Source organism: Oncorhynchus gorbuscha, unplaced genomic scaffold, assembly GCF_021184085.1.
Source record: "Oncorhynchus gorbuscha isolate QuinsamMale2020 ecotype Even-year unplaced genomic scaffold, OgorEven_v1.0 Un_scaffold_1035, whole genome shotgun sequence".
Classification (NCBI taxonomy): domain Eukaryota; kingdom Metazoa; phylum Chordata; class Actinopteri; order Salmoniformes; family Salmonidae; genus Oncorhynchus; species Oncorhynchus gorbuscha.
In genome coordinates, this window is record NW_025745942.1 from 42,044 (window position 1) to 70,000 (window position 27,957).

Below are 27,957 nucleotides of genomic sequence, written 5' to 3' on the forward strand. Positions count from 1 at the left end.
GTGTGCTCCGCCAACACAACAAAGAGGAAACACTGTCTCCAGCATGTTGAGTTGAATAACGGTGATGGTTGACTAATGTCCTCTCTCTCTCCCCCTACCCCTCCCTCTCTCCCCCCCTACCCCTCCCTCTCTCTCCCCTCCCCCTATTCTCCCTCTCCTCCCTCTCTCTCTCCCCTAACCCTCCCTCTCTCTCTCCCCTAACCCTCCTCTCTCTACCCCTCCCTCTCTCTCTCTCTCTCCCCCCCTCCCCTATGCTCCCTCTCCTCCTCTCTCTCCCCTACCCCTCCCTCTCTACCCCTCCCTCTCTACCCCTCCCTCTCTCTCTCTCCCTCTCTCCCCTCCCCCTATGCTCCCTCTCCTCCTTCTCTCTCCCCTACCCCTCCCTCTCTCTACCCCTCCCTCTCTCCCCCCTACCCCTCCCTCTCTCTACCCCTCCCTCTCTCCCTCTCTCTATCCCCCTACATCCCCCCTCCCCCTATGCTCCCTCTCCCCCTCTCTCTCTCCCCCTCCCCCTATGCTCCCTCTCCCTCTCTCTCGCTCCAGAACGGCGAGGTTCGACTGGGCCCCTCCATCATCATGTGTACCCGTCCATACCCAGACTGCAGTGTGGAGCAGGGGGAGTGTTGTGACATGGACAGCACCAATGAGAGCGGGGTGGGCTCTGACACCTCTGATGGGGGGCGGAGCAACGAGAAGGAGGAGGGGCTAGGTGGACTGTTCAACAAGTAAGTGTGACGTTATGATGTCACAGATTATACCGGTTATTGATTGGCTGTAGTCCCATCTATCTGACCATGGCTGTAGTAGTAGCATCTATCTGACCATGGCTGTAGTAGTAGCATCTATCTGACCATGGCTGTAGTAGTAGCATCTATCTGACCATGGCTGTAGTAGTAGCATCTATCTGACCATGGCTGTAGTAGTAGTATCTATCTGACCATGGCTGTAGTAGCATCTATCTGACCATGGCTGTAGTAGTATCTATCTGACCATGGCTGTAGTAGCATCTATCTGACCATGGCTGTAGTAGCATCTATCTGACCATGGCTGTAGTAGTATCTATCTGACCATGGCTGTAGTAGTAGTATCTATCTGACCATGGCTGTAGTAGTAGCATCTATCTGACCATGGCTGTAGTAGTAGTATCTATCTGACCATGGCTGTAGTAGTAGCATCTATCTGACCATGGCTGTAGTAGTAGCATCTATCTGACCATGGCTGTAGTAGCATCTATCTGACCATGGCTGTAGTAGTAGCATCTATCTGACCATGGCTGTAGTAGCATCTATCTGACCATGGCTGTAGTAGTAGCATCTATCTGACCATGGCTGTAGTAGCATCTATCTGACCATGGCTGTAGTAGTAGCATCTATCTGTCCATGGCTGTAGTAGCATCTATCTGTCCATGGCTGTAGTAGCATCTATCTGACCATGGCTGTAGTAGTACCATCTATCTGACCATGGCTGTAGTAGTAGCATCTATCTGACCATGGCTGTAGTAGCATCTATCTGACCATGGCTGTAGTAGCATCTATCTGACCATGGCTGTAGTAGTAGCATCTATCTGTCCATGGCTGTAGTAGTAGCATCTATCTGACCATGGCTGTAGTAGTAGCATCTATCTGACCATGGCTGTAGTAGCATCTATCTGACCATGGCTGTAGTAGCATCTATCTGACCATGGCTGTAGTAGTAGCATCTATCTGACCATGGCTGTAGTAGTAGCATCTATCTGACCATGGCTGTAGTAGTAGCATCTATCTGACCATGGCTGTAGTAGTAGCATCTATCTGACCATGGCTGTAGTAGTACCATCTATCTGTCCATGGCTGTAGTACCATCTATCTGACCATGGCTGTAGTAGTAGTATCTATCTGACCATGGCTGTAGTAGTAGCATCTATCTGACCATGGCTGTAGTAGTACCATCTATCTGACCATGGCTGTAGTAGTAGTATCTATCTGACCATGGCTGTAGTAGTAGCATCTATCTGACCATGGCTGTAGTAGTACCATCTATCTGACCATGGCTGTAGTAGTAGCATCTATCTGACCATGGCTGTAGTAGTAGCATCTATCTGACCATGGCTGTAGTAGTACCATCTATCTGACCATGGCTGTAGTAGTACCATCTATCTGACCATGGCTGTAGTAGTAGTATCTATCTGACCATGGCTGTAGTAGTAGCATCTATCTGACCATGGCTGTAGTAGTAGCATCTATCTGACCATGGCTGTAGTAGTACCATCTATCTGACCATGGCTGTAGTAGCCCTAACCTGCCATAAGCACTTCTTGTACACTTGTGGGACTGCTATTGGCTAGGTGTAATGGGCCCTCTGATAGGCTAGGTGTAATGTGCCCTCTGATAGGCTAGGTGGAATGGGCCCTCTGATAGGCTAGGTGGAATGGACCCTCTGATAGGCTAGGTGGAATTGGCTCCATATTGCTATACTCCAGACAGTGGTTTCAGACGTTCTGAGTTTCTAGGGAAGGGGTTTTCAAATCTTATCCAACAAGTTCCAGAGTCCTGCTGGTTTTCTGTTCTACCTGATAGTTAACATCACCCACCTGGTGTCCCAGGTCTAAATCAGTCCCTGATTAGAGAGGAATCACCCACCTCGTGTCCCAGGTCTAAATCAGTCCCTGATTAGAGGGGAATCACCCTCCTGGTGTCCCAGGTCTAAATCAGTCCCTGATTAGAGAGGAATCACCCACCTGGTGTCCCAGGTCTAAATCAGTCCCTGATTAGGGAGGAATCACCCACCTGGTGTCCCAGGTCTAAATCAGTCCCTGATTAGAGAGGAATCACCCACCTGGTGTCCCAGGTCTAAATCAGTCCCTGATTAGAGGGGAATCACCCTCCTAGTGTCCCAGGTCTAAATCAGTCCCTGATTAGAGGGGAATCACCCACCTGGTGTCCCAGGTCTAAATCAGTCCCCGATTAGAGAGGAATCACCCACCTGGTGTCCCAGGTCTAAATCAGTCCCCGATTAGAGAGGAATCACCCACCTGGTGTCCCAGGTCTAAATCAGTCCCCGATTAGAGAGGAATCACCCACCTGGTGTCCCAGGTCTAAATCAGTCCCTGATTAGAGAGGAATCACCCACCTGGTGTCCCAGGTCTAAATCAGTCCCTGATTAGAGGGGAATCACCCACCTGGTGTCCCAGGTCTAAATCATTCCCTAATTAGAGGGGAGGTATGAACAAAAACAGTAGAAATGTCTTCCAGGTTCAGGTGAGAATTTGAGGCGCCTAGGAGATGGGGAGTCCGGGACTGTTCAGGAGCGGGGCCCATACTGATTCATACATTGACTCCTGTTCTTCGTGTTCTGATTGGCTGAAGTTCTGGCCAGCTGATTGGCTCGGCTTCTGCGTCCGTCTTCTCGGGGGAGGAACAGTTTGAGGACTACGGAGAGGGGGAGGACGTGGACTACACTCCCAGCAGCCCTTGCCCCGACGATGACGCTCGCACCAACGGCTTCTCAGACCTCGGCTCCTCCCTGCCCTCCAGGTTGGTGGCACATAGAGGAAACTCACACAGCGTACAGGACATTCATCAATGACAGTTGGCCCCCAATGACTGACACACACTGCTCTTTACATGCTGCACCAACACACACTCTTCACCTTTCAGCCACTCATGTGTAACAGGGAGGAAACCTTTTGCTCTGTTCTATTGACAGATACAAAGCACCGTGTGTAATTATAGTCTCTCTCCCTCCTTGTCTCTCTCTCTCTCTCTCTCCCTCCTTGTCTCTCTCTCTCTCTCTCTCTCTCTCCCTCCTTGTCTCTCTCTCTCTCTCTCTCCTTGTCTCTCTCTCTCTCTCTCTCTCCTCTCTCTCTCTCTCTCTCTCTCTCTTGTCTCTCTCTCTCTCTCTCTCTCTCTCTCTCTCTCTCTCTCTCTCTCTCTCTCTCTCTCTCTCTCTCTCTCTCTCTCTCTCTCTCTCTCTCTCTCTCTCTCTCTCTCTCTCTCTCTCTCTCTCTCTCTCTCTCTGTCTCTCTGTCTCTCTGTCTCTCTGTCTCTCTGTCTCTCTCTCTGTCTCTCTGTCTCTCTCTCTGTCTCTCTGTCTCTGTCTGTCTGTAGTGCTGGTCAGACCCCTCTGAAGATGTGTCACCTGTACAACAGTGATGTGTTGGATGTCTATTGTTCTCAGTGCTATAAGAAGGTTAACCTGCTCAACGACCTGGAGGCCAGGCTCAACAACCTCAGAGCCAACAGGTAACACACACGCGCACATACACACACATTCAAATGTGCATGTGCGCACACACGCACGCGCACATACACACACACATTCAAATGCGCATGTGCACACACACATACACACACACACACAAGCACCCTGACCCCGTTCACCAGCCATGCTTCTAACCCTGCTCCACCCTGACCCCGTTCACCAGCCAGGCTTCTAAACCTGTCCTAACCCTGCTCCACCCTGACCCCGTTCACCAGCCAGGCTTCTAAACCTGTCCTAACCCCGTTCACCAGCCAGCCTTCTAAACCTGTCCTAACCCTGCTCCACCCTGACCCCGTTCACCAGCCAGGCTTCTAAACCTGTCCTAACCCCGTTCACCAGCCAGCCTTCTAAACCTGTCCTAACCCTGCTCCACCCTGACCCAGTTCACCACGCCAGGATTGCTGTAGGGACCAAAGTCTACTTCACATCTCCCTTATATTAAATTGTTTTGTTCACCATGGCAACTGTCCGTCATGCTCTCTTGAATCACTGGTTCAATCACTGCACTACTTTAGACCAGGACCATAGGGCTCTGGAGGGAATAGGGTGCCATTTGTACCACAGTCCCACCATGTTGTTGACGACCAGGTAGAGGTCAGGCTAGATGGGATGTCTCTCTCTGTTCCTGTGTGTTGTGTTTCTATGGTTACACTCCATTTGAGATGAGATGTGGTGTGGTGAGACTCCCTTAAGATGCTGGTTAGTTTAGCTATGGTTACCACACACACACACACACACACACACACACACACACACACACACACACACACACACACACACACACACACACACACACACACACACACCCCCCATGTCTTTTACTTGAGGATGCTTTAACACAGTATGAGTGTAAAGCTGATCTGTGTCTCAGGGAGTGTGTGTGTGTGTCAGTGTGTGTGAGACACCTGCGTCTCAGGGAGTGTGTGTGTGTGTCTGTGTGTGTGAGACATCTGTGTCTCAGGGAGTGTGTGTGTGTCAGTGTGTGTGAGACATCTGTGTCTCAGGAAGTGTGTGTGAGACATCTGTGTCTCAGGGCGTTCATGTCTGGCAGGCTGTGTGTGTGTGTTATGTAAAAGCAGGTCAGGTTCTAATAGGATCCTAGCCCAGGACAGCCCAGGACATTACTCAGGTGATCTATATATATAGCGTGGTTCTCCCTGATGTCACCACAGCCTTCCTCTTGTTATCTAATCTACCTCACTAATCCCTGCCTGGCACTGACGTAACTACCGCCCCTGACCCAGTTCACCAGCCAGGCTTCTAAACCTGTCCTAACCCTGCTCCACCCTGACCCCGTTCATCAGCCAGGCTTCTAAACCTGTCCTAACCCTGCTCCACCCCGACCCCGTTCACCAGCCAGGCTTCTAAACCTGTCCTAACCCTGCTCCACCCTGACCCCGTTCACCTGCCAGGCTTCTAAACCTGTCCTAACCCTGCTCCACCCTGACCCCGTTCACCAGCCAGGCTTCTAAACCTGTCCTAACCCTGCTCCACCCTGACCCTGTTCACCTGCCAGGCTTCTAAACCTGTCCTAACCCTGCTCCACCCTGACCCCATTCACCAGCCAGGATTTTAAACCTGCCTGAACCCTGGTCCACGCTCTTCCTCGGCTCCCAGTCAGCCCTGTTCTTACTATAAGACCAACCCTTTACCATGCCCTGTTATAAACCAACCCTATACCATGCCCTGTTATAAACCAACCCTATACCATGCCCTGTTATAAACCAACCCTATACCATGCCCTGTTATAAACCAACCCTATACCATGCCCTGTTATAAACCAACCCTATACCATGCCCTGTTATAAACCAACCCTATACCATGCCCTGTGTTATAAACCAACCCTATAACATGCCCTGTGTTATAAACCAACCCTATAACATGCCCTGTGTTATAAACCAACCCTTTACCATGCCCTGTGTTATAAACCAACCCTTTACCATGCCCTGTTATAAACCAACAGTCTACCATGCCCTGTGTTATAAACCAACAGTCTACCATGCCCTGTGTTATAAACCAACACTCTACCATGCCCTGTTATAAACCAACCCTTTACCATGCCCTGTGTTATGAACCAACCCTTTACCATGCCCTGTGTTATAAATCAACCCTATAACATGCCCTGTATTATAAACCAACCCTATTCCATGCCCTGTTATAAACCAACCCTATTCCATGCCCTGTGTTATAAACCAACCCTATTCCATGCCCTGTGTTATAAACCAACCCTATTCCATGCCCTGTTATAAACCAACCCTATTCCATGCCCTGTGTTATAAATCAACCCTATTCCATGCCCTGTTATAAACCAACCCTATACCATGCCCTGTTATAAACCAACCCTATACCATGCCCTGTTATAAACCAACCCTATACCATGCCCTGTTATAAACCAACCCTATACCATGCCCTGTTATAAACCAACCCTATACCATGCCCTGTTATAAACCAACCCTATACCATGCCCTGTTATAAACCAACCCTATACCATGCCCTGTTATAAACCAACCCTATTCCATGCCCTGTTATAAACCAACCCTATACCATGCCCTGTTATAAACCAACCCTCTACCATGCCCTGTTGTAAACCAATCCTATTCCATGCCCTGTTATAAACCAACCCTATTCCATGCCCTGTTATAAACCAACCCTATACCATGCCCTGTTATAAACCAATCCTATTCCATGCCCTGTTATAAACCAACCCTCTACCATGCCCTGTGTTATAAACCAACCCTCTACCATGCCCTGTTATAAACCAACCCTATTCCATGCCCTGTTATAAACCAGTCCCATACAATAACATTTCTGATTTTCCTGTTTATCTTTTTACAGCCCCAACAGAAAGATATCCAGCACTGCCTTTGGACGGTAAGTTACTGAGATCATCTTTTTACAACAGAAAGGTAGGAGGGAGAGGGACTGTACTGATGGATCAGGTGGCTGGTAGAGGGAGGGACTGTACTGATGGATCGGGTGGCTGGTAGAGGGAGAGGGACTGTACTGATGGATCAGGTGGCTGGTAGAGGGAGAGGGACTGTACTGATGGATCAGGTGGCTGGTAGAGGGAGAGGGACTGTACTGATGGATCAGGTGGCTGGTAGAGGGAGGGACTGTACTGATGGATCAGGTGGCTGGTAGAGGGAGGGACTGTACTGATGGATCAGGTGGCTGGTAGAGGGAGGGACTGTACTGATGGATCAGGTGGCTGGTAGAGGGAGAGGGGACTGATGGATCAGGTGGCTGGTAGAGGGAGAGGGACTGTACTGATGGATCAGGTGGCTGGTAGAGGGAGAGGGACTGTACTGATGGATGGATCAGGTGGCTGGATCAGAGGGAGGGAGGGACTGTACTGATGGATCAGGTGGCTGGTAGAGGGAGGGACTGTACTGATGGATCAGGTGGCTGGTAGAGGGAGGGACTGTACTGATGGATCAGGTGGCTGGTAGAGGGAGGGACTGATGGATCAGGTGGCTGGTAGAGGGAGACTGATGGATCAGGTGGCTGGTAGAGGGAGGGACTACTGATGGATCAGGTGGCTGGTAGAGGGAGGGACTGTACTGATGGATCAGGTGGCTGGTAGAGGGAGGGACTGTACTGATGGATCAGGTGGCTGGTAGAGGGAGGGACTGTACTGATGGATCAGGTGGCTGGTAGAGGGAGGGACTGTACTGATGGATCAGGTGGCTGGTAGAGGGAGGGACTGTGATGGATCAGGTGGCTGGTAGAGGGAGGGACTGTACTGATGGATCAGGTGGCTGGTAGAGGGAGGGACTGTACTGATGGATCAGGTGGCTGGTAGAGGGAGGGACTGTACTGATGGATCAGGTGGCTGGTAGAGGGAGGGACTGTACTTATGGATCAGGTGGCTGGTAGAGGGACTGTACTGATGGATCAGGTGGCTGGTAGAGGGAGGGACTGTACTGATGGATCAGGTGGCTGGTAGAGGGAGAGGGACTGTACTGATGGATCAGGTGGCTGGTAGAGGGAGGGACTGTACTGATGGATCAGGTGGCTGGTAGAGGGAGGGACTGTACTGATGGATCAGGTGGCTGGTAGAGGGAGAGGGACTGTACTGATGGATCTGTACTGATGGATCAGGTGGCTGGTAGAGGGAGGGACTGTACTGATGGATCAGGTGGCTGGTAGAGGGAGGGACTGTACTGATGGATCAGGTGGCTGGTAGAGGGAGGGACTGTACTGATGGATCAGGTGGCTGGTAGAGGGAGGGACTGTACTGATGGATCAGGTGGCTGGTAGAGGGAGGGACTGTACTGATGGATCAGGTGGCTGGTAGAGGGAGGGACTGTACTGATGGATCAGGTGGCTGGTAGAGGGAGGGACTGTACTGATGGATCAGGTGGCTGGTAGAGGGAGAGGGACTGTACTGTACTGATGGATCAGGTGGCTGGTAGAGAGGGACTGTACTGATGGACTGTAGAGGGAGGGACTGATGGATCAGGTGGCTGGTAGAGGGGAGGGACTGTACTGATGGATCAGGTGGCTGGTAGAGGGATGGAGGGACTGTACTGATGGATCAGGTGGCTGGTAGAGGGAGGGACTGTACTGATGGATCAGGTGGCTGGTAGAGGGAGGGACTGTACTGATGGATCAGGTGGCTGGTAGAGGGAGGGACTGTACTGATGGATCAGGTGGCTGGTAGAGGAGAGGGACTGTACTGATGGATCAGGTGGCTGGTAGAGGGAGGGACTGATCACTGATGGATCAGGTGGCTGGTAGAGGGAGAGGGACTGTACTGATGGATCAGGTGGCTGGTAGACTGATGGATCAGGTGGCTGGTAGAGGGAGGGACTGTACTGATGGATCAGGTGGCTGGTAGAGGGAGAGGGACTGTACTGATGGATCAGGTGGCTGGTAGAGGGAGGGACTGTACTGATGGATCAGGTGGCTGGTAGAGGGAGGGACTGTACTGATGGATCAGGTGGCTGGTAGAGGGAGAGGGACTGTACTGATGGATCAGGTGGCTGGTAGAGGGAGAGGGACTGTACTGATGGATCAGGTGGCTGGTAGAGGGAGGGACTGTACTGATGGATCAGGTGGCTGGTAGAGGGAGGGACTGTACTGATGGATCAGGTGGCTGGTAGAGGGAGGGACTGTACTGATGGATCAGGTGGCTGGTAGAGGGAGGGACTGTACTGATGGATCAGGTGGCTGGTAGAGGGAGAGGGACTGTACTGATGGATCAGGTGGCTGGTAGAGGGAGGGACTGTACTGATGGATCAGGTGGCTGGTAGAGGGAGGGACTGTACTGATGGATCAGGTGGCTGTACTGATGGATCAGGTGGCTGGTAGAGGGAGAGGGACTGTACTGATGGATCAGGTGGCTGGTAGAGGGAGGGACTGTACTGATGGATCAGGTGGCTAGAGGGAGGGGTATGGATCAGGTGGCTGGTAGAGGGAGGGACTGTACTGATGGAGAGGGACTGTACTGATGGATCAGGTGGCTGGTAGAGGGAGGGACTGTACTGATGGATCAGGTGGCTGGTAGAGGGAGGGACTGTACTGATGGATCAGGTGGCTGGTAGAGGGAGAGGGACTGTACTGATGGATCAGGTGGCTGGTAGAGGGAGGGGAGACTGATGGACTGATGGATCAGGTGGCTGGTAGAGGGAGGGACTGTACTGATGGATCAGGTGGCTGGTAGAGGGAGGGACTGTACTGATGGATCAGGTGGCTGGTAGAGGGAGGGACTGTACTGATGGATCAGGTGGCTGGTAGAGGGAGGGACTGTACTGATGGATCAGGTGGCTGGTAGAGGGGAGGGACTGTACTGATGGATCAGGTGGCTGGTAGAGGAGAGGGACTGTACTGATGGATCAGGTGGCTGGTAGAGGGGAGGGACTGTACTGATGGATCAGGTGGCTGGTAGAGGGGAGGGACTGTACTGATGGATCAGGTGGCTGGTAGAGGGAGGGACTGTACTGATGGATCAGGTGGCTGGTAGAGGGAGGGACTGTACTGATGGATCAGGTGGCTGGTAGAGGGAGGGACTGTACTGATGGATCAGGTGGCTGGTAGAGGGAGGGACTGTACTGATGGATCAGGTGGCTGGTAGAGGGAGGGACTGTACTGATGGATCAGGTGGCTGGTAGAGGGAGGGACTGTACTGATGGATCAGGTGGCTGGTAGAGGGAGGGACTGTACTGATGGATCAGGTGGCTGGTAGAGGGAGGGACTGTACTGATGGATCAGGTGGCTGGTAGAGGGAGGGACTGTACTGATGGATCAGGTGGCTGGTAGAGGGAGGGACTGGTGTACTGATGGATCAGGTGGCTGGTAGAGGGAGGGACTGTACTGATGGATCAGGTGGCTGGTAGAGGGAGGGACTGTACTGATGGATCAGGTGGCTGGTAGAGGGAGGGACTGTACTGATGGATCAGGTGGCTGGTAGAGGGAGGGGACTGATGGATCAGGTGGAGGGACTGGATGATGGATCAGGTGGCTGGTAGAGGGAGGGACTGTACTGATGGATCAGGTGGCTGGTAGAGGGAGGGACTGTACTGATGGATCAGGTGGCTGGTAGAGGGAGGGACTGTACTGATGGATCAGGTGGCTGGTAGAGGGAGGGGTACTGATGGATCAGGTGGCTGGTAGAGGGAGGGACTGTACTGATGGATCAGGTGGCTGGTAGAGGGAGAGGGACTGTACTGATGGATCAGGTGGCTGGTAGAGGGAGGGACTGTACTGATGGATCAGGTGGCTGGTAGAGGGAGGGACTGTACTGATGGATCAGGTGGCTGGTAGAGGGGAGGGACTGTACTGATGGATCAGGTGGCTGGTAGAGGGAGGGACTGTACTGATGGATCAGGTGGCTGGTAGAGGGAGGGACTGTACTGATGGATCAGGTGGCTGGTAGAGGGAGGGACTGTACTGATGGATCAGGTGGCTGGTAGAGGGAGGGACTGTACTGATGGATCAGGTGGCTGGTAGAGGGAGGGACTGTAGATGGATCAGGTGGCTGGTAGAGGGAGGGACTGTACTGATGGATCAGGTGGCTGGTAGAGGGAGGGACTGTACTGATGGATCAGGTGGCTGGTAGAGGGAGGGACTGTACTGATGGAGGGGGTAGAGGGAGGGACTGTACTGATGGATCAGGTGGCTGGTAGAGGGAGGGACTGTACTGATGGATCAGGTGGCTGGTATGGATCAGGTGGCTGGGAGGGACTGTACTGATGGATCAGGTGGCTGGTAGAGGGAGAGGGACTGTACTGATGGATCAGGTGGCTGGTAGAGGGAGGGACTGTACTGATGGATCAGGTGGCTGGTAGAGGGAGAGGGACTGTACTGATGGATCAGGTGGCTGGTAGAGGGAGGGACTGTACTGATGGATCAGGTGGCTGGTAGAGGGAGGGACTGTACTGATGGATCAGGTGGCTGGTAGAGGGAGGGACTGTACTGATGGATCAGGTGGTGGTAGAGGGGAGGGACTGTACTGATGGATCAGGTGGCTGGTAGAGGAGTACTGGGACTGTACTGATGGATCAGGTGGCTGGTAGAGGGGAGGGACTGTGGTAGAGGGAGGGACTGTACTGATGGATCAGGTGGCTGGTAGAGGGAGGGACTGTACTGATGGATCAGGTGGCTGGTAGAGGGAGGGACTGTACTGATGGATCAGGTGGCTGGTAGAGGGAGGGACTGTACTGATGGATCAGGTGGCTGGTAGAGGGAGGGACTGTACTGATGGATCAGGTGGCTGGTAGAGGGAGGGACTGTACTGATGGATCAGGTGGCTGGTAGAGGGAGGGACTGTACTGATGGATCAGGTGGCTGGTAGAGGGAGGGACTGTACTGATGGATCAGGTGGCTGGTAGAGGGAGGGACTGTACTGGATGGATCAGGTGGCTGGTAGAGGGAGGGACTGTACTGATGGATCAGGTGGCTGGTAGAGGGAGAGGGACTGTACTGATGGATCAGGTGGCTGGTAGAGGGAGGGACTGTACTGATGGATCAGGTGGCTGGTAGAGGGAGAGGGACTGTACTGATGGATCAGGTGGCTGGTAGAGGGAGGGGTATGGATCAGGTGGGGAGGGGGACTGTACTGATGGATCAGGTGGCTGGTAGAGGGAGGGACTGTACTGATGGATCAGGTGGCTAGAGGGAGGGGTATGGATCAGGGAGGGAGGGACTGTACTGATGGATCAGGTGGCTGGTAGAGGGAGGGACTGACTGATGGATCAGGTGGCTGGTAGAGGGAGGGACTGTACTGATGGATCAGGTGGCTGGTAGAGGGGAGGGACTGTACTGATGGATCAGGTGGCTGGTAGAGGGAGGGAGGTGGCTGTACTGATGGATCAGGTGGCTGGTAGAGGGAGGGACTGTACTGATGGATCAGGTGGCTGGTAGAGGGGGAGGGACTGTACTGATGGATCAGGTGGCTGGTAGAGGGAGGGACTGTACTGATGGATCAGGTGGCTGGTAGAGGGAGGGACTGTACTGATGGATCAGGTGGCTGGTAGAGGGAGGGACTGTACTGATGGATCAGGTGGCTGGTAGAGGGAGGGACTGTACTGATGGATCAGGTGGCTGGTAGAGGGAGGGACTGTACTGATGGATCAGGTGGCTGGTAGAGGGAGGGACTGTACTGATGGATCAGGTGGCTGGTAGAGGGGAGGGACTGTACTGATGGATCAGGTGGCTGGTAGAGGGAGGGACTGTACTGATGGATCAGGTGGCTGGTAGAGGGAGGGACTGTACTGATGGATCAGGTGGCTGGTAGAGGGAGGGACTGTACTGATGGATCAGGTGGCTGGTAGAGGGAGGGACTGTACTGATGGATCAGGTGGCTGGTAGAGGGAGGGACTGTACTGATGGATCAGGTGGCTGGTAGAGGGAGGGAGGGACTGTAGAGGGAGGGACTGATGGATCAGGTGGCTGGTAGAGGGAGAGGGACTGTACTGATGGAGGTCTGGTAGAGGGAGAGGGACTGGTGGCTGGTGGTAGAGGAGAGGGACTGGAGATGGATCAGGTGGCTGGTAGAGGGAGGGACTGTACTGATGGATCAGGTGGCTGGTAGAGGGAGGGACTGTACTGATGGATCAGGTGGCTGGTAGAGGGAGGGACTGTACTGATGGATCAGGTGGCTGGTAGAGGGAGGGACTGTACTGATGGATCAGGTGGCTGGTAGAGGGAGGGACTGTACTGATGGATCAGGTGGCTGGTAGAGGGAGGGACTGTACTGATGGATCAGGTGGCTGGTAGAGGGAGGGACTGTACTGATGGATCAGGTGGCTGGTAGAGGGAGGGACTGTACTGATGGATCAGGTGGCTGGTAGAGGGAGGGGACTGTACTGATGGATCAGGTGGCTGGTAGAGGGAGGGACTGTACTGATGGATCAGGTGGCTGGTAGAGGGAGGGACTGTACTGATGGATCAGGTGGCTGGTAGAGGGAGGGACTGTACTGATGGATCAGGTGGCTGGTAGAGGGAGGGACTGTACTGATGGATCAGGTGGCTGGTAGAGGAGAGGGACTGTACTGATGGATCAGGTGGCTGGTAGAGAGGGGACTGATGGACTGGAGGGAGGGTACTGATGGATCAGGTGGCTGGTAGAGGGAGGGGACTGTACTGATGGATCAGGTGGCTGGTAGAGGGAGAGGGACTGTACTGATGGATCAGGTGGCTGGTAGAGGGGAGGGACTGTACTGATGGATCAGGTGGCTGGTAGAGGGGAGGGACTGTACTGATGGATCAGGTGGCTGGTAGAGGGAGGGACTGTACTGATGGATCAGGTGGCTGGTAGAGGGAGGGACTGTACTGATGGATCAGGTGGCTGGTAGAGGGAGGGACTGTACTGATGGATCAGGTGGCTGGTAGAGGGAGGGACTGTACTGATGGATCAGGTGGCTGGTAGAGGGGAGGGACTGTACTGATGGATCAGGTGGCTGGTAGAGGAGAGGGACTGTACTGATGGATCAGGTGGCTGGTAGAGGGGAGGGACTGTACTGATGGATCAGGTGGCTGGTAGAGGGAGGGACTGTACTGATGGATCAGGTGGCTGGTAGAGGGAGAGGGATCTGATGGATCAGGTGGCTGGTAGAGGGAGGGACTGTACTGATGGATCAGGTGGCTGGTAGAGGTGGCTGGGGAGGGACTGTACTGATGGATCAGGTGGCTGGTAGAGGGAGGGACTGTACTGATGGATCAGGTGGCTGGTAGAGGGGAGGGACTGTACTGATGGATCAGGTGGCTGGTAGAGGGGAGGGACTGTACTGATGGATCAGGTGGCTGGTAGAGGGAGAGGGGTGATGGATCAGGTGGCTGGTAGAGGAGAGGGACTGTACTGATGGATCAGGTGGCTGGTAGAGGGAGGGACTGTACTGATGGATCAGGTGGCTGGTAGAGGGGAGGGACTGTACTGATGGATCAGGTGGCTGGTAGAGGGAGGGACTGTACTGATGGATCAGGTGGCTGGTAGAGGGAGGGACTGTACTGATGGATCAGGTGGCTGGTAGAGGGAGGGACTGTACTGATGGATCAGGTGGCTGGTAGAGGGAGGGACTGTACTGATGGATCAGGTGGCTGGTAGAGGGAGGGACTGTACTGATGGATCAGGTGGCTGGTAGAGGGTGGACTGGTAGAGGTGGCTGGTAGAGGGAGGGACTGTACTGATGGATCAGGTGGCTGGTAGAGGGAGGGACTGTACTGATGGATCAGGTGGCTGGTAGAGAGGGGAGGGACTGTACTGATGGATCAGGTGGCTGGTAGAGGGAGGGACTGTACTGATGGATCAGGTGGCTGGTAGAGGGAGGGACTGTACTGATGGATCAGGTGGCTGGTAGAGGGAGGGACTGTACTGATGGATCAGGTGGCTGGGAGAGGGACTGTACTGATGGATCAGGTGGCTGGTAGAGGGAGGGACTGTACTGATGGATCAGGTGGCTGGTAGAGGGAGGGACTGTACTGATGGATCAGGTGGCTGGTAGAGGGGAGGGACTGTACTGATGGATCAGGTGGCTGGTAGAGGGAGGGACTGTACTGATGGATCAGGTGGCTGGTAGAGGGAGGGACTGTACTGATGGATCAGGTGGCTGGTAGAGGGGAGGGACTGTACTGATGGATCAGGTGGCTGGTAGAGGGAGGGACTGTACTGATGGATCAGGTGGCTGGTAGAGGGAGGGACTGTACTGATGGATCAGGTGGCTGGTAGAGGGAGGGGTACTGATGGATCAGGTGGCTGGAGAGGGAGGGACTGTACTGATGGATCAGGTGGCTGGTAGAGGGAGGGACTGTACTGATGGATCAGGTGGCTGGTAGAGGGGAGGGACTGTACTGATGGATCAGGTGGCTGGTAGAGGGAGGGACTGTACTGATGGATCAGGTGGCTGGTAGAGGGAGGGACTGTACTGATGGATCAGGTGGCTGGTAGAGGGGAGGGACTGTACTGATGGATCAGGTGGCTGGTAGAGGGAGGGACTGTACTGATGGATCAGGTGGCTGGTAGAGAGGGACTGTACTGATGGATCAGGTGGCTGGTAGAGGGAGGGACTGTACTGATGGATCAGGTGGCTGGTAGAGGGAGGGACTGTACTGATGGATCAGGTGGCTGGTAGAGGGGAGGGACTGTACTGATGGATCAGGTGGCTGGTAGAGGGAGGGACTGTACTGATGGATCAGGTGGCTGGTAGAGGGAGAGGGACTGTACTGATGGGTGGCTGGTAGAGGGAGGGACTGTACTGATGGAGGTGGCTGGTAGAGGGAGGGACTGTACTGATGGATCAGGTGGCTGGTAGAGGAGGGACTGTACTGATGGATCAGGTGGCTGGTAGAGGGGAGGGACTGTACTGATGGATCAGGGTGGCTGATGGATCAGTGGGTAGAGGGAGGGACTGTACTGATGGATCAGGTGGCTGGTAGAGGGAGAGGGACTGTACTGATGGATCAGGTGGCTGGTAGAGGGAGGGACTGTACTGATGGATCAGGTGGCTGGTAGAGGGAGAGGGACTGTACTGATGGATCAGGTGGCTGGTAGAGGGAGGGACTGTACTGATGGATCAGGTGGCTGGTAGAGGGAGGGACTGTACTGATGGATCAGGTGGCTGGTAGAGGGAGGGACTGTACTGATGGATCAGGTGGCTGGTAGAGGGAGGGACTGTACTGATGGATCAGGTGGCTGGTAGAGGAGGAGGGACTGTACTGATGGATCAGGTGGCTGGTAGAGGGAGGGACTGTACTGATGGATCAGGTGGCTGGTAGAGGGAGAGGGACTGTACTGATGGATCAGGTGGCTGGTAGAGGGAGGGACTGTACTGATGGATCAGGTGGCTGGTAGAGGGAGGGACTGTACTGATGGATCAGGTGGCTGGTAGAGGGAGGGGACTGATGGATCAGGTGGCTGGTAGAGGGAGAGGGATGGATCAGGTGGCTGGTAGAGGGAGGGACTGTACTGATGGATCAGGTGGCTGGTAGAGGGAGGGACTGTACTGATGGATCAGGTGGCTGGTAGAGGGAGGGACTGTACTGATGGATCAGGTGGCTGGTAGAGGGAGGGACTGTACTGATGGATCAGGTGGCTGGTAGAGGGAGGGAGGGACTGTACTGATGGATCAGGTGGCTGGTAGAGGGAGGGGACTGATGGATCAGGTGGCTGGTAGAGGGAGGACTGTACTGATGGATCAGGTGGCTGGTAGAGGGAGAGGGACTGTACTGATGGATCAGGTGGCTGGTAGAGGGAGGGACTGTACTGATGGATCAGGTGGCTGGTAGAGGGAGGGACTGTACTGATGGATCAGGTGGCTGGTAGAGGGAGAGGGACTGTACTGATGGATCAGGTGGCTGGTAGAGGGAGAGGGACTGTACTGATGGATCAGGTGGCTGGTAGAGAGGGGACTGATGGACTGTACTGATGGATCAGGTGGCTGGTAGAGGGGAGGGACTGTACTGGATGGATCAGGTGGCTGGTAGAGGGAGGGACTGTACTGATGGATCAGGTGGCTGGTAGAGGGAGGGACTGTACTGATGGATCAGGTGGCTAGAGAGGGAGAGGGGATCAGAGAGGGAGGGACTGTACTGATGGATCAGGTGGCTGGTAGAGGGGAGGGACTGTACTGATGGATCAGGTGGCTGGTAGAGGGGAGGGAGGATGGATCAGGTGGCTGGTAGAGGGAGGGACTGTACTGATGGATCAGGTGGCTGGTAGAGGGAGGGACTGTACTGATGGATCAGGTGGCTGGTAGAGGGAGGGACTGTACTGATGGATCAGGTGGCTGGTAGAGGGAGGGACTGTACTGATGGATCAGGTGGCTGGTAGAGGGAGGGACTGTACTGATGGATCAGGTGGCTGGTAGAGGGGAGGGACTGTACTGATGGATCAGGTGGCTGGTAGAGGAGGGACTGTACTGATGGATCAGGTGGCTGGTAGAGGGAGGGACTGTACTGATGGAGGTGGCTGGTAGAGGGAGGGACTGTACTGATGGATCAGGTGGCTGGTAGAGGGAGGGACTGTACTGATGGATCAGGTGGCTGGTAGAGGGAGAGGGACTGTACTGATGGATCAGGTGGCTGGTAGAGGGGGACTGTACTGATGGATCAGGTGGCTGGTAGAGGGGAGGGACTGTACTGATGGATCAGGTGGCTGGTAGAGGGAGGGACTGTACTGATGGATCAGGTGGCTGGTAGAGGGAGGGACTGTACTGATGGATCAGGTGGCTGGTAGAGGGGAGGGACTGTACTGATGGATCAGGTGGCTGGTAGAGGGAGGGACTGTACTGATGGATCAGGTGGCTGGTAGAGGGAGGGACTGTACTGATGGATCAGGTGGCTGGTAGAGGGAGGGACTGTACTGATGGATCAGGTGGCTGGTAGAGGGAGGGACTGTACTGATGGATCAGGTGGCTGGTAGAGGGGAGGGACTGTACTGATGGATCAGGTGGCTGGTAGAGGGAGGGACTGTACTGATGGATCAGGTGGCTGGTAGAGGGAGGGACTGTACTGATGGATCAGGTGGCTGGTAGAGGGAGGGACTGTACTGATGGATCAGGTGGCTGGTAGAGGGAGGGACTGTACTGATGGATCAGGTGGCTGGTAGAGGGAGGGACTGTACTGATGGATCAGGTGGCTGGTAGAGGGAGGGACTGTACTGATGGATCAGGTGGCTGGTAGAGGGAGAGGGACTGTACTGATGGATCAGGTGGCTGGTAGAGGGAGGGACTGTACTGATGGATCAGGTGGCTGGTAGAGGGAGGGACTGTACTGATGGATCAGGTGGCTGGTAGAGGGAGGGACTGTACTGATGGATCAGGTGGCTGGTAGAGGGAGAGGGACTGTACTGATGGATCAGGTGGCTGGTAGAGGGAGGGACTGTACTGATGGATCAGGTGGCTGGTAGAGGGAGGGACTGTACTGATGGATCAGGTGGCTGGTAGAGAGGGACTGTATGGATCAGGTGGCTGGTAGAGGAGGGACTGTACTGATGGATCAGGTGGCTGGTAGAGGGGAGGGACTGTGGACTGATGGATCAGCTGGTAGAGGGAGGGACTGACTGATGGATCAGGTGGCTGGTAGAGGATGGACTGATGGATCAGGTGGCTGGGAGACTGATGGGAGGGACTGTACTGATGGATCAGGTGGCTGGTAGAGGGAGGGACTGTACTGATGGATCAGGTGGCTGGTAGAGGGAGGGACTGTACTGATGGATCAGGTGGCTGGTAGAGGGAGGGACTGTACTGATGGATCAGGTGGCTGGTAGAGGTGGCTGGGGAGGGACTGTACTGATGGATCAGGTGGCTGGTAGAGGGAGGGACTGTACTGATGGATCAGGTGGCTGGTAGAGGGAGGGACTGTACTGATGGATCAGGTGGCTGGTAGAGGGAGAGGGACTGTACTGATGGATCAGGTGGCTGGTAGAGGGAGGGACTGTACTGATGGATCAGGTGGCTGGTAGAGGGAGGGACTGTACTGATGGATCAGGTGGCTGGTAGAGGGGAGGGACTGTACTGATGGATCAGGTGGCTGGTAGAGGGAGGGACTGTACTGATGGATCAGGTGGCTGGTAGAGGGAGGGACTGTACTGATGGATCAGGTGGCTGGTAGAGGGAGGGACTGTACTGATGGATCAGGTGGCTGGTAGAGGAGAGGGACTGTACTGATGGATCAGGTGGCTGGTAGAGGGGAGGGACTGTACTGATGGATCAGGTGGCTGGTAGAGGGAGGGACTGTACTGATGGATCAGGTGGCTGGTAGAGGGGAGGGACTGTACTGATGGATCAGGTGGCTGGTAGAGGGACTGTACTGATGGACTGTACTGATGGATCAGGTGGCTGGTAGAGGGAGGGACTGTACTGATGGATCAGGTGGCTGGTAGAGGGAGGGACTGAGGGACTAGAGGGAGGGACTGACTGATGGTACTGATGGATCAGGTGGCTGGTAGAGGGAGGGACTGTACTGATGGATCAGGTGGCTGGTAGAGGGAGGGACTGTACTGATGGATCAGGTGGCTGGTAGAGGGAGAGGGACTGTACTGATGGATCAGGTGGCTGGTAGAGGGGAGGGACTGTACTGATGGATCAGGTGGCTGGTAGAGGGAGATGGATCACTGTAGAGGGAGGGACTGATGGATCAGGTGGCTGGTAGAGGGAGGGACTGTACTGATGGATCAGGTGGCTGGTAGAGGGAGGGACTGTACTGATGGATCAGGTGGCTGGTAGAGGGAGAGGGACTGTACTGATGGATCAGGTGGCTAGAGGGGAGGGTACTGATGGATCAGGTGGCTGGTAGAGGGAGGGACTGTACTGATGGATCAGGTGGCTGGTAGAGGGAGAGGGACTGTACTGATGGATCAGGTGGCTGGTAGAGGGAGGGACTGTACTGATGGATCAGGTGGCTGGTAGAGGGGGAGGGACTGTACTGATGGATCAGGTGGCTGGTAGAGGGAGACTGTACTGATGGACTGTACTGATGGATCAGGTGGCTGGTAGAGGGAGAGGACTGTACTGATGGATCAGGTGGCTGGTAGAGGGAGGGACTGTACTGATGGATCAGGTGGCTGGTAGAGGGGAGGGACTGTACTGATGGATCAGGTGGCTGGTAGAGGGGAGGGACTGTACTGATGGATCAGGTGGCTGGTAGAGGGAGAGGGACTGTACTGATGGATCAGGTGGCTGGTAGAGGGAGGGACTGTACTGATGGATCAGGTGGCTGGTAGAGGGAGGGACTGTACTGATGGATCAGGTGGCTGGTAGAGGGGAGGGACTGTACTGATGGATCAGGTGGCTGGTAGAGGGAGGGACTGTACTGATGGATCAGGTGGCTGGTAGAGGGAGGGACTGTACTGATGGATCAGGTGGCTGGTAGAGGAGGGACTGTACTGATGGATCAGGTGGCTGGTATGGATCAGGTGGGGAGAGGGACTGTACTGATGGATCAGGTGGCTGGTAGAGGGAGGGACTGTACTGATGGATCAGGTGGCTGGTAGGGAGGGACTGAGATGGACTGTAGAGGAGAGGGGACTGATGATGGATCAGGTGGCTGGTAGAGGGAGGGACTGTACTGATGGATCAGGTGGCTGGTAGAGGGAGGGACTGTACTGATGGATCAGGTGGCTGGTAGAGGGGAGGGACTGTACTGATGGATCAGGTGGCTGGTAGAGGGGAGGGACTGTACTGATGGATCAGGTGGCTGGTAGAGGGAGGGACTGTACTGATGGATCAGGTGGCTGGTAGAGAGAGGGACTGTACTGATGGATCAGGTGGCTGGTAGAGGGAGAGGGACTGATGGATCAGGTGGCTGGTGAGGGATACTGATGGATCAGGTGGCTGGTAGAGGGAGGGACTGTACTGATGGATCAGGTGGCTGGTAGAGGAGGGACTGTACTGATGGATCAGGTGGCTGGTAGAGGAGGGACTGTACTGATGGATCAGGTGGCTGGTAGAGGGGAGGGACTGTACTGATGGATCAGGTGGCTGGTAGGGAGGGACTGACTGATGGATCAGGTGGCTGGTAGAGGGAGGGACTGTACTGATGGATCAGGTGGCTGGTAGAGGAGGGAGGGACTGTAGAGGGAGGACTGATGGATCAGGTGGCTGGTAGAGGGAGGGACTGTACTGATGGATCAGGTGGCTGGTAGAGGGAGGGACTGTACTGATGGATCAGGTGGCTGGTAGATGGATGTACTGATGGATCAGGTGGCTGGTAGAGGGAGGGACTGTACTGATGGATCAGGTGGCTGGTAGAGGAGAGGACTGTACTGATGGATCAGGTGGCTGGTAGAGGGAGGGACTGTACTGATGGATCAGGTGGCTGGTAGAGGGAGGGACTGTACTGATGGATCAGGTGGCTGGTAGAGGGAGAGGGACTGTACTGATGGATCAGGTGGCTGGTAGAGGGAGAGGGACTGTACTGATGGATCAGGTGGCTGGTAGAGGGGAGGGACTGTACTGATGGATCAGGTGGCTGGTAGAGGGAGGGACTGTACTGATGGATCAGGTGGCTGGTAGAGGGAGGGACTGTACTGATGGATCAGGTGGCTGGTAGAGGGAGAGGGACTGTACTGATGGATCAGGTGGCTGGTAGAGGGAGGGACTGTACTGATGGATCAGGTGGCTGGTAGAGGAGGGACTGTACTGATGGATCAGGTGGCTGGTGGCTGGTAGAGGGAGGGACTGTACTGATGGATCAGGTGGCTGGTAGAGGGAGGGACTGTACTGATGGATCAGGTGGCTGGTAGAGGGAGGGACTGTACTGATGGATCAGGTGGCTGGTAGAGGGAGGGACTGTACTGATGGATCAGGTGGCTGGTAGAGGGAGGGACTGTACTGATGGATCAGGTGGCTGGTAGAGGGAGGGACTGTACTGATGGATCAGGTGGCTGGTAGAGGAGAGGGACTGATGGATCAGGTGGCTAGAGGGAGGGATGGATCAGGTGGCTGGTAGAGGGAGGGACTGTACTGATGGATCAGGTGGCTGGTAGAGGGAGGGACTGTACTGATGGATCAGGTGGCTGGTAGAGGGGAGGGACTGTACTGATGGATCAGGAGGGAGGGACTGTACTGATGGATCAGGTGGCTGGTAGAGGGAGGGACTGTACTGATGGATCAGGTGGCTGGTAGAGGGAGGGACTGTACTGATGGATCAGGTGGCTGGTAGAGGGAGGGACTGTACTGATGGATCAGGTGGCTGGTAGAGGGAGGGACTGTACTGATGGATCAGGTGGCTGGTAGAGGGAGGGACTGTACTGATGGATCAGGTGGCTGGTAGAGGGAGGGACTGTACTGATGGATCAGGTGGCTGGTAGAGGGGAGGGACTGTACTGATGGATCAGGTGGCTGGTAGAGGGGAGGGACTGTACTGATGGATCAGGTGGCTGGTAGAGGGAGGGACTGTACTGATGGATCAGGTGGCTGGTAGAGGGAGGGACTGTACTGATGGATCAGGTGGCTGGTAGAGGGAGGGACTGTACTGATGGATCAGGTGGCTGGTAGAGGGAGGGACTGTACTGATGGATCAGGTGGCTGGTAGAGGGAGGGACTGTACTGATGGATCAGGTGGCTGGTAGAGGGAGGGACTGTACTGATGGATCAGGTGGCTGGTAGAGGGAGGGACTGTACTGATGGATCAGGTGGCTGGTAGAGGGAGGGACTGTACTGATGGATCAGGTGGCTGGTAGAGGGACTGTACTGATGGATCAGGTGGCTGGTAGAGGGAGGGACTGTACTGATGGATCAGGTGGCTGGTAGAGGGAGGGACTGTACTGATGGATCAGGTGGCTAGAGGGAGGGTACTGATGGATCAGGTGGCTGGTAGAGGGACTGTACTGATGGATCAGGTGGCTGGTAGAGGGAGGGACTGTACTGATGGATCAGGTGGCTGGTAGAGGGAGGGACTGTACTGATGGATCAGGTGGCTGGTAGAGGGAGGGACTGTACTGATGGATCAGGTGGCTGGTAGAGGGAGGGACTGTACTGATGGATCAGGTGGCTGGTAGAGGGAGGGACTGTACTGATGGATCAGGTGGCTGGTAGAGGGACTGTACTGATGGATCAGGTGGCTGGTAGAGGGAGGGACTGTACTGATGGATCAGGTGGCTGGTAGAGGGAGGGACTGTACTGATGGATCAGGTGGCTGGACTGTACTGATGGATCAGGTGGCTGGTAGAGGGAGAGGGACTGTACTGATGGATCAGGTGGCTGGTAGAGGGAGGGACTGTACTGATGGATCAGGTGGCTGGTAGAGGGAGGGACTGTACTGATGGATCAGGTGGCTGGTAGAGGGAGAGGGACTGTACTGATGGATCAGGTGGCTGGTAGAGGACTGACTGATGGATCAGGTGGCTGGTAGAGGAGGGACTGTACTGATGGATCAGGTGGCTGGTAGAGGAGAGGGACTGTACTGATGGATCAGGTGGCTGGTAGAGGGAGGGACTGTACTGATGGATCAGGTGGCTGGTAGAGGGAGGGACTGTACTGATGGATCAGGTGGCTGGTAGAGGGAGGGACTGTACTGATGGATCAGGTGGCTGGTAGAGGGAGGGACTGTACTGATGGATCAGGTGGCTGGTAGAGGGAGGGACTGTACTGATGGATCAGGTGGCTGGTAGAGGGAGGGACTGTACTGATGGATCAGGTGGCTGGTAGAGGGAGGGACTGTACTGATGGATCAGGTGGCTAGAGGGAGGGGGATGGAGGTGGCTGGGAGGGAGGGACTGTACTGATGGATCAGGTGGCTGGTAGAGGGAGGGACTGTACTGATGGATCAGGTGGCTGGGAGAGGGACTGTACTGATGGATCAGGTGGCTGGTAGAGGGAGGGACTGTACTGATGGATCAGGTGGCTGGTAGAGGGAGGGACTGTACTGATGGATCAGGTGGCTGGGAGAGGGAGGGACTGTACTGATGGATCAGGTGGCTGGTAGAGGTGGGGGAGGGACTGTACTGATGGATCAGGTGGCTGGTAGAGGGAGGGACTGACTGATGGAGGGACTGTACTGATGGATCAGGTGGCTAGAGGGAGGGGTGATGGATCAGGTGGCTGGGAGGGACTGTACTGATGGATCAGGTGGCTGGTAGAGGGGGAGGGACTGTACTGATGGATCAGGGGGCTGGTAGAGGGAGGGACTGTACTGATGTTCAGCTGTTCAGTTGTTTTAGTCTCTTACACTTTGGGAAAACATTTATATAAAAAATTAATCACACAGTTAATTACCCACCTCTTCATCTTTTTCCTCTCCTCCTCCCCCTCTTCCTCACCTTTCTACTCTCTTTCTCCTATTTTCCTCCTCGTCTCCTCACCTCCTTCTTCCCTCTCCTCCTCCTCTTCTCCTCTCCTCTCTTCCTCCTTTCCCCCTCCTCCTCTCCTCTCTTCCTCCTCCTCTCCTCTCTTCCTCCTCCTCTCCTCTCCTCTTCTCTCTTCCTCCTCCTCTCCTCTCTCCTCCTCTCCTCTCTTCCTGCTCCTCCTCTCCTCTCTTCTCCTCTCCTCTCCTCCTCCTCTCCTCTCTTCCTCCTCCTCTCCTCTCCTCTTCTCTCTTCCTCCTCCTCTCTTCTCCCTCTCCTCCTCTCCCTCCTCTTCTCTCTTCCTCCTCCTCTCTTCTCCTCTCCTCCTCTCCTCTCCTCCTCCTCCTCTCCTCTCTTCCTCCTCCTCTCCTCTTCTCTCTTCCTCCTCCTCTCCTCTCTTCCTCCTCCTCTCCTCTCCTCTCCTCTCCTCTCCTCTCCTCTCCTCTCCTCTCCTCTCCTCTCCTCTCCTCTCCTCTCCTCTCCTCTCCTCTCCTCTCCTCCTCCCCTCTACAGTCAGTTGTTCCAACACAACCACAGTGCTTTTAGCAGCAGTCAGGGAAGCACAGAGGACCTGTTCAGAGACTCCATCGACTCTTGTGATGTGGACATTACTGAGAAGGTAAACACACACTGTACAGACACACACACACACACGGAACCGTACCCCACGAAACATACATTTTACTCTGTACATGAACTGCTATGATTATTATTCTCCCACAATTAAAAACACCTCTTTCATATAAGAGTTTTATTTCAGGCCTAACAGCCAAATTCATCCCCTGGACAGGACACTAGACTATCACAGGGCTTTACCCCCTGGACAGGACACTAGACTACCACAGGGCTTTACCCCCTGGACAGGACACTAGACTACCACTGGGCTTTACCCCCTGGACAGGACACTAGACTACCACAGGGCTTTACCTCTAGGACAGGACACTAGACTACCACAGGGCTTTACCCCTGGACAGGACACTAGACTATCACAGGGCTTTACCCCCTGGACAGGACACTAGACTACCACAGGGCTTTACCCCCTGGACAGGACACTAGACTACCACTGGGCTTTACCCCCTGGACAGGACACTAGACTACCACAGGGCTTTACCTCTAGGACAGGACACTAGACTACCACAGGGCTTTACCCCCTGGACAGGACACTAGACTACCACAGGGCTTTACCCCCTGGACAGGACACTAGACTACCACAGGGCTTTACCCCCTGGACAGGACACTAGACTACCACAGGGCTTTACCCCCTGGACAGGACACTAGACTACCACAGGGCTTTACCCCCTGGACAGGACACTAAGACTACCACAGGGCTTTACCCCCTGGACAGGACACTAGATTACCACAGGGCTTTACCCCCTGGCTGGACAGGACACTAGACTACCACAGGGCTTTACCCCCTGGACAGGACACTAGACTACCACAGGGCTTACCCCCTGGACAGGACACTAGATTACCACAGGGATTTACCCCCTGGCTAGACAGGACACTAGACCACCACAGGGCTTTACCCCCTGGACAGGACACTAGACTACCACAGGGCTTTACCCCCTGGACAGGACACTAGACTACCACAGGGCTTTACCTCTAGGACAGGACACTAGACTACCACAAGGCTTTACCCCAAATCCACTCCTTGGCTGATTCGGGAGGCATCGGGTCCCGTTTCTTGGGTCTCACCTGAACCTATGTGTCTGTCCTCAGGTGAGTTACCTGGAGAAGAAGGTGACCGAGCTGGAGAATGACAGTCTGGTTAATGGAGACCTCAAGTGTAAACTCAAACAGGGCAACACACAGCTAGTACACAGGTGAGATATACTGTATACACACCAGACCTGGATTCAAATACTATAGTATGTCAAATATCTCAATTACTTTCACATAAATTTAAAGTAAGTATTCAGATATATTTTCAATATTGTAATGTATTTGGAAATACACTTGGAAAGTATTTGATAGAATTTTCAAATACTTATTTCAAATACTATTTTCAAATACCTGGGTTAAATGCATAGGAATGTATTTAAGTTGGTGTATTTTAGTATTTGAAATACAATTTTGCAGACAATTTAGTTTTTTACAATAACTATTCAAATACTCAAATAGAAGTACTTGTTTTGGGCTGTGTCTTTAAAAATGCAGTACTCAAATACACAGAAGTACTTTAAATATCAGATAACATGAGTGTAAACTTCAGAATAGAAAGACGGAACGGGATTCAACCAAAGGCACGTCGTCGTTGACAAGTGACACTTGACATTTAAAGCTCATTTAGATTTGAGCTGACAGCTGCAGTGTTGACCGTAAAATCCCATCTCTGCTAACGTCAAGGAAAATGTCCTTTTTAAAACGGTGCGTTGTTGATAGTGTTGACGACTTGCCTGTGATTGAATCGCGGCCGCACTGTTTTTTTTAAAGACTTGTAATTGATATGGATTCCACTTGTGTAATGACGATGTTGTGCGTCTCTCTCTGTCTCCCAGGGTTCATGAGCTGGAGGAGCAGCTGAAGGACCAGGAGAGCAGAGCAGATCAGACCCTGGAGGAAGAGACACATAGACACAGAGAGACCTACTGCAAGATGGAGAGAGACAAGAACACAGACATAGAGCTGCTCAGTAACAGGTACACACACTCGAGTTTTTCTGGTACAACGGAACCAATGAAATAGTCCCAAAAGTCCAAGGGAAATGAAGCAAACCTTAGGACCACCTTAGTAACGCACAGGAACACCACCTTAGTAACTAACGCACAGGAACACCACCTTAGTAACGCACAGGAACACCACCTTAGTAACGCACAGGAACACCTTAGTAACGCACAGGAACACCTTGGTAACGCACAGGAACACCTTAGTAACGCACAGGAACACCTTAGTAACGCACAGGAACACCTTGGTAATGCACAGGAACACCTTTAGTAACGCACAGGAACACCTTGGTAACGCACAGGAACACCTTTAGTAACGCACAGGAACACCTTTAGTAACGCACAAGAACACCACCTTAGTAACGCACAGGAACACCTTTAGTAACGCACAGGAACACCTTTAGTAACGCACAGGAACACCTTAAGTAACGCACATGAACACCTTGGTAACGCACAGGAACACCACCTTAGTAACGCACAGGAACACCACCTTAGTAACGCACAGGAACACCACCTTAGTAACGCACAGGAACACCTTTAGTAACGCACAGGAACACCTTTAGTAACGCACAGGAACACCTTAGTAACGCACAGGAACACCACCTTAGTAACGCACAGGAACACCTTGGTAACGCACATGAACACCTTTAGTAACGCACATGAACACCTTGGTAACGCACAGGAACACCACCTTAGTAACGCACAAGAACACCTTAGTAACGCACAGGAACACCTTAGTAACGCACAGGAACACCTTAGTGACGCACAGGAACACCTTAGTAACGCACAGGAACACCTTAGTAACGCACAGGAACACCTTAGTAACGCACAGGA

General features: G+C 53.8%; 1 protein-coding gene across 2 annotated transcripts in view; it reads left to right on the forward strand.

Annotated features, from left to right (window-relative positions):
- The first annotated feature begins 575 nt into the window (after positions 1-575).
- Positions 576-27,957, forward strand: part of LOC124021059 (rab11 family-interacting protein 4A-like) — a 36,746-nt gene continuing 9,364 nt past the window's right edge. For both annotated transcript variants that reach the window (XR_006836184.1, XM_046336379.1), the window contains exons 1-7: positions 576-725; positions 3,345-3,512; positions 4,086-4,220; positions 7,075-7,110; positions 24,974-25,079; positions 26,180-26,283; positions 26,959-27,099. Coding sequence is in view for 1 of the 2 variants with exons in the window: in XM_046336379.1 (XP_046192335.1) it covers positions 577-725; positions 3,345-3,512; positions 4,086-4,220; positions 7,075-7,110; positions 24,974-25,079; positions 26,180-26,283; positions 26,959-27,099 (839 nt within the window). In the remaining variant the exon portion in view is untranslated. The remainder of the gene's footprint in view (positions 726-3,344; positions 3,513-4,085; positions 4,221-7,074; positions 7,111-24,973; positions 25,080-26,179; positions 26,284-26,958; positions 27,100-27,957) is intronic.